General features: G+C 39.3%; 1 protein-coding gene across 1 annotated transcript in view; it reads left to right on the forward strand.

Moving 5' to 3' along the window:
* Positions 1-12556, forward strand: part of LOC124271840 — a 47419-nt gene that overhangs the window by 2819 nt on the left and 32044 nt on the right. The window contains exons 6-24 of the mRNA XM_046706991.1: positions 39-284; positions 578-620; positions 1224-1378; positions 1831-1922; positions 2141-2186; positions 3547-3798; positions 4723-4777; positions 5500-5586; positions 5810-5926; positions 6118-6234; positions 6324-6440; positions 6530-6600; positions 6807-6905; positions 7141-7317; positions 7632-7856; positions 8704-8746; positions 8900-9054; positions 11324-11500; positions 11849-12067. Coding sequence (XP_046562947.1) covers positions 39-284; positions 578-620; positions 1224-1378; positions 1831-1922; positions 2141-2186; positions 3547-3798; positions 4723-4777; positions 5500-5586; positions 5810-5926; positions 6118-6234; positions 6324-6440; positions 6530-6600; positions 6807-6905; positions 7141-7317; positions 7632-7856; positions 8704-8746; positions 8900-9054; positions 11324-11500; positions 11849-12067 — 2493 coding nt within the window. The remainder of the gene's footprint in view (positions 1-38; positions 285-577; positions 621-1223; positions 1379-1830; positions 1923-2140; positions 2187-3546; positions 3799-4722; positions 4778-5499; positions 5587-5809; positions 5927-6117; positions 6235-6323; positions 6441-6529; positions 6601-6806; positions 6906-7140; positions 7318-7631; positions 7857-8703; positions 8747-8899; positions 9055-11323; positions 11501-11848; positions 12068-12556) is intronic.

The following is a 12556-nucleotide window of genomic DNA, read 5'->3' on the forward strand; positions in this document are numbered from 1 at the left end:
AATTCTAGAGATAACATTATGTTATTGCCTTCTCCCAGCTTGCAGACTGATGAACAGGACAGTGACCCTCCCAACAATTAAGAACGACAAGATAAACAAGATCGTGTACATGGAGATAGCCCCGGACTGTCTGCGGTTTGATGCATGTGTTGATATTAGGATTAAGAAGCTGAATTTCAACAAGGCTGTCAACGCTTACATACAACTAGACCCGTGTAAATTCACAATGACCGTCAACTTTGAGGACTGCACTGAGACAGTTATCCTCCTGGCATACGACTGGGGTAGGTATTGGATCAAAGATCAAAGTCTAGTGCTAGATAGCTGAATGCAATATTATCATTAATTGCTATAAAGACACATTGATAACAACTAAATGTCCCTAAATACAGTACTTACCTTTATGAAATTGCTCCTCCATAATGATGATACTCCATACATTCTAGACACAAGCGGCACGTCATGTTAGCTTCATAAAGATTCCTATCCCGTGTAACACCTTGACAGCCACACAGCAGCTCCGTTTATCAAATCCAACCACCGTGTCCAACTGATATTTCTGTCATTGCGTTTACAGGGAAAGAGAAGACCGCAAGATTGAATGATTGGGTCTCCATAAGGTAGGACTTTTAAAACGGTGCCTTTCACGTATGAGATATCTCCTTTCGGATGCTCTACGGAGATTCAGAGGATTGTCTTTACAAGGACACTATCTTCGGGTTTTAGAGAAAATCGATATTTCCTATAATGTGTAAGGTTTAACATATTGAGTGTAATGGCAAATTGTCGATCCTGATGCACAATCACTCAAAACGTTACCTTTTGATTTACAAAAATACCTCGTGAGTCCTAATGATTATATATAACTTATCACAAATCTGCACGATGTTTAACTTTATATTGTAAATAGTAGTTGTGTGATTGTCTTCGCATTTTATCGATCTGTGCTCCTGTTAAAAATATGTTGATTATGTCTGTTCATTTTAAAGTTGCAGCCGTTTTATCACATCAATCTGTAAATACACTTCTTTGGTGTATCTAAGTCAGTATTTGACAGCATGTAATGTACATAAAGTCAGCCAGTCCACACGGCAACACCTGATCGCCATTTACATCAACTATATGATCCTTTATGATGACTTTTTTGAACGATAGTGCAGTTACGATGTCATCCAGTCTAAAGCAGTCCTCATCACCAATGCATTATGTGCACCGTGTTCTAGGTACACCATTGACAGGAGTGAGGCAAGGAAGGTGTTCGTGGTTGACATGGGTTTACAAATCAGTGCTGGAGCGTCGGAACCGATTCTGAATGCCTTGTTGATCGAAAAACTGGATGTACCAATACCTGTTTGTAATGAAAACTTCTCTTTTCCGGGTAAGTGTCGAATACAATGACGACTTAAATTTATTCATAACATTTCACAATATTGAAGTAACCCATTAAAGACTTCAACCCTTAGTTGGGATCTGGGCAGTCCTGCCTCCCGATCGTAAACCGTTGGACGTATGTTGAAAAAGCTCATTTCATAGTTGGATTTTGGTGTATTCCCGAATTATAGTTGGTATACTATGGAAGCATAATTGAGTCTGTATAAAAATGTTTCATAATCTACTAGGGTAATACTTACGTAGAAGTAAAGTGAACATGTAGATATCAGTATCTTCTGCGTATTCTACGCAGACGAAATTACAAGCATGTTCTACGTACACGATAAAAAATGTTTAGGCTGTGGCACGAACACGCTTCCATACTATACAGATATAATATGCTTAGTTTCTCAGTGTCAGCTTCGAATATATATCCATTCCATAATTTTCTGATTTAAGGAAACGGATCTCTGAATAGCCTTGCAGAACAAATGGGAGGAAAGCTAATCAGAGAGGTGGTAGATGTGGTGTTTCGAAAACTTGGACTGGATGTGAGTTTTACGAAGCAAACTTCTTAACAATTAGGTTTCATGTCTTCATCGACCAATAAGCACACAATGTGATAATGAACGATACAGGCGGAATCTCTACATCCTCCATGAAGGCAATATCATTATAGTAGAAATACAAGTACATGTGTATTGTGGATCCAGGAAATTATGTTATAGTCCAAAATGCTGTTTATTTATAATTGTTTTTCTAATTTTAGAAGATTCTGATAGACGGAGGCTGTACAGCATTAACGCCCCAGCCAGGTAGTATAACAGCTGGATATGTCACTTCATCTATGTTTGCATGTGGCGCAATGTATAATGAAACATACACTCTTTAATTCAACATAGCTGAACCACTACAAAAATGACTTGGTTTCCTGAAACCTGGAAACCATCCGTATACTGGGTAATTTTGGAATCCAGTTGGTTTCCATTCACTGAAACTGAGTAACTGAGTTTCCAACTAGATTCCATTCTGGATTCTTTGATTTTTGCATTTCTGTAAATGGAAACCTACAAGAAACTAATGTTAAAGGTTTCTTGTTGGTTTCCATTCCTGGAATTTGCAATTGAAGTTTCATTAAATGGAAACCAACATAAAACCAGAATATGTAGTTTCATGTTGGTTTCCTGTGCACTGTTGTGAACTGAGTAACTTAAAATTTGCAAGTATTTGGCATGAAGTTGACCATCCTGGCATTTCATATGATGGGGAATTTTGAAAATCTAAATAGATGGATGATATTCTACGATGAGTATCAATTTTCACTGTAGTAATGAAAAATCGTAAACGTCAAAAAGTGAAATTTGAGGGAAAAATCGGTTTAATTATGTTTGCTTTAGAATGTGAAAGAGTATAAGCATTTAGGAAGTTTAGTATTATGTAATTCAAACAATTGTCAATCCGGTACATACATTACGGATTTCTCAATAAGTAGAATATCAGGGAATTGTACTATAAATAGAGGTTGTGAGTAATGTTCACCATTAAAAGCATTTAAAGTTAGTATGCTTTGACAGTGAGTTCAAGTACTTGACAAACGATCAGTGTCACGTCATTTGTATGTCGGGGTCTGTGTGTCGGCTTCCTTGTGGTTGTCTCGTCTTAACGGGCACCTATTATCAACATTAAATTGCTGTAGAAGTAATGTGTCGGTAATCCGTGGGCACGCGCGAACTCGTGACATTTTATAAAAGCAATGGTTTTATGTACTGAAGTGGTCATTTTCGTCTTTTATGTCTTGAAATCATAACCAAATTGGGTCAGATAATGCTTTCATACCTGCCACTGTCACATGTCACTTCATCTGTTTGCATGTGGTGCAATGAATAATGAAACATACACTCTTTAATTCAACATAGCTGAACGGTAGCACATGGTTGGTGTAATGCCATAGCTAAAAAGTGCCATAATCTCAATCCCATTATTGTTTAATACACTACAAAAACGTCATGATTTTGAATTCGTCTTGTTCTTGCATTAAACGCTGCTTGCATGACACACCTGAGATACTATTTGACTTAAAAGCTAATCTACAATATGATGATTGGGTATGTGAAGCTGGAAACGTTTCTGTTTGTCTTCAAAACACTTAGACTTTCAAATTTGTTTACCCCCCAGATTGCCCTTGGACACTTCCAAACTACAAGCATCTTCTACCCGCCAGTTTCCAGCACAACGTCAACTGTAAACTGCCGGACAACTGTTTCGGTATAGAATGTTGCGTGGACTTCTCGTTTGACATCCCGCTGTTTGAGAACCCACTCGTTAAACACGTCCCCTTCTTCCTGAAGTTTGAACCGTGTAACTTCAATGTGGAGGTCGGCTTTGGGAGCTACTACCACAAGGAAAGGCTGTTGACATACAACTGGGGTGAGTCATTTGAATGTTTACATACAGCTTGGGTGAGTCATTTACTCGTTGACATACAACTGGGTGAGTCATTTGATTGTTTGCCTACAACTGGAGTAGGTCATATGATTGTTGACATACAACTGAGTTAAGTCATTTGATTGTTGACATACATCGAAGTATCTGGGATAAGTCGTTTGATTGTTGACATACGCCTAAGGTGAGTCAATTTGTTGTTGAATTACACTTGGGTGAGTCATTTGATTGATGACCTACACTAGGGTGAGTCATTTGATTGTTGACATACAACTGGGGTGAGTCAATACGGATTAACATACAACTGGGGGATGTCAATAAGGGTTGACTGACTGACTGAGTTTGGTTTTACGCCGCTTTTAGCAATATTCCAGCAATATCACGGCGGGGGACACCAGAAATGGGCTTAACACATTGTGCCCATGTGGGGAATCGAACCCGGGTCTTCGGCGTGACGAGCCAACGCTTTAACCACTAGGCTACCCCACCGCCCCGGTTGACATACAACTGGGGTGAGTCAATGAGGGTTGACATACAAATGGAGTGAGTCATCTGATTGATGGCATACGGCTGGGGTAGGCTATTTCATTCTTTACATGAGACTCTCTGCTGAATACAATGTCTAAGAGAAGTAATTGTGTGTCATTCTTTCCCGATGAACGTTGTCCGGATTGACTGATTGTCCACTTACAGGCCGTGATGGTGTAGAGTGAATACGACCACAATGTTAAACATTAACTGATTCATTCCGTTACGATAATGTTTCTTAGCAGTTTAATACATTGATAATCACACTTGTATGTGAACATGCGTGTGTGTGCCCGTTTCTGTGTGTCTGTTTCAAAATAATACTTCTGTATGTTTCTCGGTACATGTCTAATATTTTTCCCGGTCTTTATTTCATACAAGGGACTGAAAATCAACTGCACATTGGCAATGACAACCCATCACCAGTAGTCATCAAGTAAGTAATAATATCTCACATTCAGATTATCTCCAGAAATATATTAAATGACACACTCTCGTAATATGACAGTAATAACAACATCTGATTCTGTCGTTGTTATGAAAAAAGCAAATAATGATTAACCTTTTCTTGAAATACTATACTATCATTCATCATGTACGAGTGATTTCTTTCTTACACATGTGTGTGATTTTCAATTCCAAATTATGGATCTGCGAGAACAACCAGTGTGTCCTCTCACACGTTTGTGTACGGTTACAGTTTCCGTACATTTGCCTACACCAGATCCATGATCCAAGTATACTAGTATACACCAGATCCATGATCCAAGTATGCTAAAGCTACCTCACTGACCTGAGTGTCCACACGTGTGTATGCATGGTGACAGTTTCTGTGCATTTTTTGTAATCCAGGTTCACGATCTCCAAGTATCCCAAAGGCTTCCTTGTTGACCTTAGTGTCCACACATGTATCCCTATAGGTGGTGACAGTTTTAGTGTATTTTTCTATTCCAGGTTCAAGATCTCCAAGTATCCCAAAGGCTTCCTTGTTGACCTGAGTGTCCATACAAGTACCCCTATAGATGGTGACAGTTTCTGTGTATGTTTCTATTCCAGGTTCAAGATCTCCAAGTATCCCAAAGGCTTCCTTGTTGACCTGAGTGTCCATACAACTATCCCTATAGATGGTGACCGTTTCTGTGTATTTTTCTATTCCAGGTTCAAGATCTCCAAGTATCCCAAAGGCTTCCTTGTTGACCTGAGTGTCCACACATGTATCCCTATCGATGGTGACAGTTTTAGTGTGTATTTTTCTATTCCAGGTTCAAGATCTCCAAGTATCCCAAAGGCTTCCTTGTTGACCTGAGTGTTCACACCTGTATCCCCATCGATGGTGACCGTTTCTGTGTATTTTTCTATTCCAGGTTCAAGATCTCCAAGTATCCCAAAGGCTTCCTTGTTGACCTGAGTGTCCACGCATGTATCCCTATCGATGGTGACAGTTTTAGTGTGTATTTTTCTATTCCAGGTTCAAGATCTCCAAGTATCCCAAAGGCTTCCTTGTTGACCTGAGTGTCCACACCTGTATCCCCATCGATGGTGACCGTTTCTGTGTATTTTTCTATTCCAGGTTCAAGATCTCCAAGTATCCCAAAGGCTTCCTTGTTGACCTGAGTGTCCACACATGCATCCCTATCGATGGTGACAGTTTTAGTGTGTATTTTTCTATTCCAGGTTCACAATCTCCAAGTATCCCAAAGGCTTCCTTGTTGACCTGAGTGTCCATACAAGTACCCCTATAGATGGTGACAGTTTCTGTGTATGTTTCTATTCCAGGTTCAAGATCTCCAAGTATCCCAAAGGCTTCCTTGTTGACCTGAGTGTCCATACAAGTATCCCTATAGATGGTGACCGTTTCTGTGTATTTTTCTATTCCAGGTTCAAGATCTCCAAGTATCCCAAAGGCTTCCTTGTTGACCTGAGTGTCCACACATGTATCCCTATCGATGGTGACAGTTTTAGTGTGTATTTTTCTATTCCAGGTTCAAGATCTCCAAGTATCCCAAAGGCTTCCTTGTTGACCTGAGTGTCCACACCTGTATCCCCATCGATGGTGACCGTTTCTGTGTATTTTTCTATTCCAGGTTCAAGATCTCCAAGTATCCCAAAGGCTTCCTTGTTGACCTGAGTGTCCACGCATGTATCCCTATCGATGGTGACAGTTTTAGTGTGTATTTTTCTATTCCAGGTTCAAGATCTCCAAGTATCCCAAAGGCTTCCTTGTTGACCTGAGTGTCCACACCTGTATCCCCATCGATGGTGACCGTTTCTGTGTATTTTTCTATTCCAGGTTCAAGATCCCCAAGTATCCCAAAGGCTTCCTTGTTGACCTGAGTGTCCACACATGCATCCCTATCGATGGTGACAGTTTTAGTGTGTATTTTTCTATTCCAGGTTCACAATCTCCAAGTATCCCAAAGGCTTCCTTGTTGACCTGAGTGTCCACACCTGTATCCCTATCGATGGTGACAGTTTCTGTTACCCAGAAGGAGGAATGACGCTGATGAATCAGGAGAAGATACCCGCCTGTGATGCTAATGCTCTGGTGGAGTTCACAAAACAAAGTATGTCCACCTTAGCAAAGAACTGCTCCTATTACATTCTTTTTGTCATCGTGTAAATCCAATGTGTTTTTAACTTTGAAAGAAGAGTAAGAAGAGTTTCTCAATCTTCCATATGGTAAATTATTTTCCCTGTCCATGTTGGTTTTCTTCTGAAATGTTTCGACACCCACTTGTTGAAAAGTAATAAGTGACATTGATTTCGTTCAAATGTAGTTCCCTTTTGGTATACTTTCAGATTTCTCAGTTTCTGATTGGCTACGCGACCTTGACCTTGACATCAACTTGAAGTCCCTCTTTCAAGCGGCTGCCAGGTTATTATTAGATCGGTTTGGCATCTCTGAATTCCTGCTGGATGACAGATGTGATGTTTCTAGAACACCATACAAGCCAAGTGTTTACGGGTGGAGGAATGGTACGAAAGTATAATTTTCCGAACACGACACACGTGCATCGCTCGAAAACAATTTCACCTTTTTGCATTGCATGCGTATAAAATAATATATATATTGTTAGTTTTGGTTCGTTCTATTAATCCACGAGTGTACAATGAATAAATTCGTTGGATGTTTAAATAAATCACCCATGTACTCATTAGGAAAAGAACATTCCAGTCAAAGATGATTCTGTGGACAGCTCTGTTTTTGTATCCATACTGATACTTATAATGAAAAAGTAAAATCTGTCAAAAAGAATAGGAAAAGAATTTCAGTGTCATGTATTTTTCAGAATGCCCGAAGAGTATTGGCAAGCTGCCCAATCTTCCCAGCGGTCTGTACTGCCACCTAGCGGACACGTGCACCAAGATAAACTGTTGTTTCCATGTCCCCTTCCTGGAGATGTCCTTCAACGCCGTCCTCAATGTCGATATGTGCGACTACGTCATTTATGCCGCTATTGAGAACAAAACCAGGACGCTTGGAATGTTAGGGAATGGTATTGACCTCGATGCTGGTACGTGACGAGCTGTCAGCTGAAAATATGCTGTTCTGTGATTGATAGGGATGAAACAGTACAGAGACTAAACCTCTCCAAAACGTAATAAGAGTAGATTGCTGTCTGTGAGATTATAGCTCTGCTTCGTGACGCAAAATACCCGGCCTCAATTCCACAGCGATGCGGTGTATGAAACCATTGTCCGATTCCCCACGTGACAATGGCGTCAATATTTATATGCCTGACAGGAAACACTGATTTTCACAATTTCAATGAATGAGTCTACAACTGTCATGTGACAAGCAGTGACTGTATCGCAGACATGTATTTGAAACGGGCGTTCAATTATACTTTTCTACGTCAATAAAGGCCATATAGATTATGTTTCCTGGGAACGTATGCTCCTGACCTTGTTGGAATCATACAATAGACTTTGCTTGCAGCAGAGATTTCTTGATATTAAGAAATTTGTGTTGTTGCTCCTAGTCAACTTAGTATAGTGACATGAACACAACATGGCCTCGCTTGGAAAGTCAGACTAATGCAGATAATGTTGGTTTTCAACGTGTTATTTAATGTACTTACATTACAAATCAGGTGTGCCATAATAACGTTATTTTAAGTCTAACAGTCACTATATGAGTAACGATCCAGGCAGCTGCAAGTCACTGAATACATGTTCTTACCTTGCGCACGACAGAAATCAACGATTGTGGGTTCGAATCTTGTCGCCATCGTACAGCATGGCTTTCATGAAAGTGACAAACCTGTAAGACCTCGGGCTCTTCTCCTTCATTCAGTTGTTACGTCGTGTTTCGGTTCGAATACTGTTAAATTCAACTCACCTCCTTTGATTCATCTCCAGGTACATCACTGACGCTGGATATCGCGGATGTCTTCCAGATGAAGTAAGTCACTTGTCAGCAGTGCTTGTAACAAATACATCGATAAAGTACTTATATGATGCATACATGTAGACATCATAATAATAAATTATAAAAGTGGTTTGGGTGTGAAGTGTCACCATTTACCATCGATTCAAAATATTATCTCTATTCCAGATTTGGTTTGAAAAAGAAAGACAAGGTTCTACTACTTGACCTTGACATTGAGGTTTGTATCGAGAAGGATTCCTGCCTTGTTTCCACGCCCATTATGAAGGGAACTGAAGTTCCACAACTTGTGTGCGACCTTGATGCCAGCTGGACCCTGAAAAGTAAGCCATGAGACCTAGCTAAAAGAAATAATGTCCCTGTACGAAATGTATGCTCCTCACAAAAAGTTAAGCAACATAACTTTTTAGTCTCATTACATTTTCATTTATTGAAATTTAAAATCATGGAATGATGCAATAGAAAGGTGAAACTTATGTGCACACGATTAACAAAATGAAATGAGATGGTATTGAGCAATACTAGACTCACAAATCATCAAAAGCATGCACCCGTGAAACAGTCGTGCAAAATGTGCTGCATTGATGGAGCAAAATGTTAACATTAAGGTTCAAGTCAGTTTTGGACAGTGAAGCAGTTTCTTGGCATTGACCAAATGAGCCTTTAAAGTTGCTGTTGTGGAATGATCTGCCATTCTCTCTGTAACGCCTGCTCAAGGTCATCCGGAGTTGGAGGTGAACATGGAGACCGTAAACACGACTTCCAGTAATGCTTCAAGCATGTTCAATGGGATTAAGATCAGGTGACCTTGCAGGCCAGGCATATGTGTCATGATGTTGATCTAAACAACATCATTAAAAACTCTTCTCGGGCATTGTCATCCATGGACAGGCATTATCATCCATAAACATGAAGTTAGGACCCGCTTGTTGTGCAAGGGGAATGATTACAGGTGGGTTTACACCGATCAGGGTGCATGTGTGAGGAGTAAAGCACATCCATGCCACACATTTTGCATGTTGTTTCTGAGGGTGGTTGTGTTCGGGTGTTGTTGTCAATGTTATCAGATAAATCAATTTGACAGTCACTAAAGGTTATATATTCTTTGAATTGCTATCCATATTGATAAAGATATTGCACTGAAAATACTTGTTGCTAATTTTTTGTGAGGAGTATAGATGCCACACAGCTACATCATATACTGAACATCAACATACAACATCATATACTGAACATCAACATACAACATCATATACTGAACATCGACATACAACATCATATACTGAACATCGACATACAACATCATATACTGAACATCGACATACATCATATACTGAACATCAACATACAACATCATATACTGAACATCAACATACAACATCATATACTGAACATCGACATACAACATCATATACTGAACATCGACATACAACATCATATACTGAACATCGACATACAACATCATATACTGAACATCGACATACATCATATACTGAACATCAACATACATCATATACTGAACATCAACATACAACATCATATACTGAACATCGACATACAACATCATATACTGAACATCGACATACAACATCATATACTGAACATCGACATACAACATCATATACTGAACATCGACATACAACATCATTTACTGAACATCGACATACAACATCATATACTGAACATCGACATACATCATATACTGAACATCAACATACAACATCATATACTGAACATCAACATACAACATCATATACTGAACATCGACATACTACATCATATACTGAACATCGACATACAACATCATATACTGAACATCGACATACAACATCATATACTGAACATCGACATACAACATCATATACTGAACATCGACATACAACATCATATACTGAACATCAACATACAACATCATATACTGAACATCGACATACAACATCATATACTGAACATCGACATACAACATCATATACTGAACATCGACATACAACATCATATACTGAACATCGACATACAACATCATATACTGAACATCGACATACAACATCATATACTGAACATCGACATACAACATCATATACTGAACGTCAACATACAACATCATATACTGAACATCAACATACAACATCATATACTGAACATCGACATACAACATCATATACTGAACATCGACATACAACATCATAAACTGAACATCAACATACACATCATATACTGAAGTTCAGAATGCTTGCACCTTAGTCATACAGGTAACCTATGTTAGGTTTGGTATTGACTCAGTAACTACCCAGTCCCCTCATTTAGGTTCAAAATTTAGTGAACATATTTATTATGATATGTCAACAAAATACTACCAATTTTCAAAGGCTGAACTATTTGAAGATGGGGTCCAGTGTGCAGGGTTTTGGATTGATTGAATATAGGGGTGGAAGGGGTAGGTGTGTAATTGATGCAGCAGTGGTCCTTCAAAATCTGTTTACCTGCCTACCTCTTTACCTACCACACCCCACACCCCCACACCCCCAAACCCACTTCCCCATCCCCACCCCAACCACCAATCCAAACTCTATCTGTAATGTTCTAACCCTCTAGATTTCAGTATATCGGACTGGGCGAAGGCAAGAAGACAGGATTTGACCAAGGGTCTCGCACGGACAGCTGTGAAACTTCTGTTGGAGCAACTAGGTATCAAAGACAAGATGCTGGATCCACCATGTAACCGGAGCAGTCTCAAGTACCAGCCAGCTGATGCAGGCAACTGGAAGAATGGTCAGTCAGATAGTCAGATAGATCTGACGATGTTTATCATTTCATTTAGGTGAACAGGCAGGCGTAATCAAGTTCCTTTGTCATGACTCTTTTTCACAGTGAGTGTTTTGCCCATAGGGCGAATGCTAGTTTTTTGTTTAAAATGATCAGTGGTTCTGAATTGTAATAGGGACAATAAGTAGGTGGAGGCGGATGGGATTCATAAGAATATTTGGTCAGTACAAATTAAGTAATGTGGTGAATACCAGTCAAATAGTTAATCATTACCCTTCCTACACATAGACTGTATCGCAGATCACCAAAGACGTCTTAACCTAGATTTAAAAATAATCCTTATTCTTATTCCAGATTGTGACTTGAGCGGCAGCGCTATCACCCTCCCATCAATAACTCTTCCGGCCAACTGCCACATCAATGACAAATGTTTGGGTATAGACTGTTGTCTCCACAGCAACGTCCTTGATCTGTCTCTTCACACGGCCTTCAACATTGACCTCTGTAACTACTTCATTGAAGGCTCCATTGAGAAGTTCAGCTTTAAGCATAACATACTCAACTATAACTGGGGTATGTGTTTATGGCATGGTTTACAAAATTCCTCACATAAAGCACAAGGAGAAAGTTTTAGCCTCACCAAAACAATGATAATAGGATACAAAGGTAATAGGCTGTATCTGTCATTTTGTTTTCTTGACCTCAATGTTTATTCGGGTTGCACTCTGCAGTTACAAGTCTTTAACTTTTTTATTCATCTATTTTTAGGAACAAAATCATGACTTCAAATAACAGCGAGCGAATTATAAAACCATGCGTTTGTATACAGATCTTGGCATATCCCATATATTGACAAGCATATTATAACAGATGACATTGTTAGAAAATATGCTAGCTCTCAGTAAATATCAGTCAGGTTGGCAATCGGACCAGAATCCAACAAATTTGGTAAAATTACAAGAAGAGATGGTATGTGTCTTATTTCCTTTCTGATCACATCGAAAGCTGGCGTCTATATTAATATTTTAAAAAGAGTAAAGCTGACAAGTGTTATCAGGAGAT

The sequence above is a fragment of the Haliotis rubra genome, unplaced genomic scaffold (assembly GCF_003918875.1).
Source record: "Haliotis rubra isolate DU_JTF1 unplaced genomic scaffold, ASM391887v1 Scf164, whole genome shotgun sequence".
In the NCBI taxonomy this organism is placed as follows: Eukaryota; Metazoa; Mollusca; class Gastropoda; order Lepetellida; family Haliotidae; genus Haliotis; species Haliotis rubra.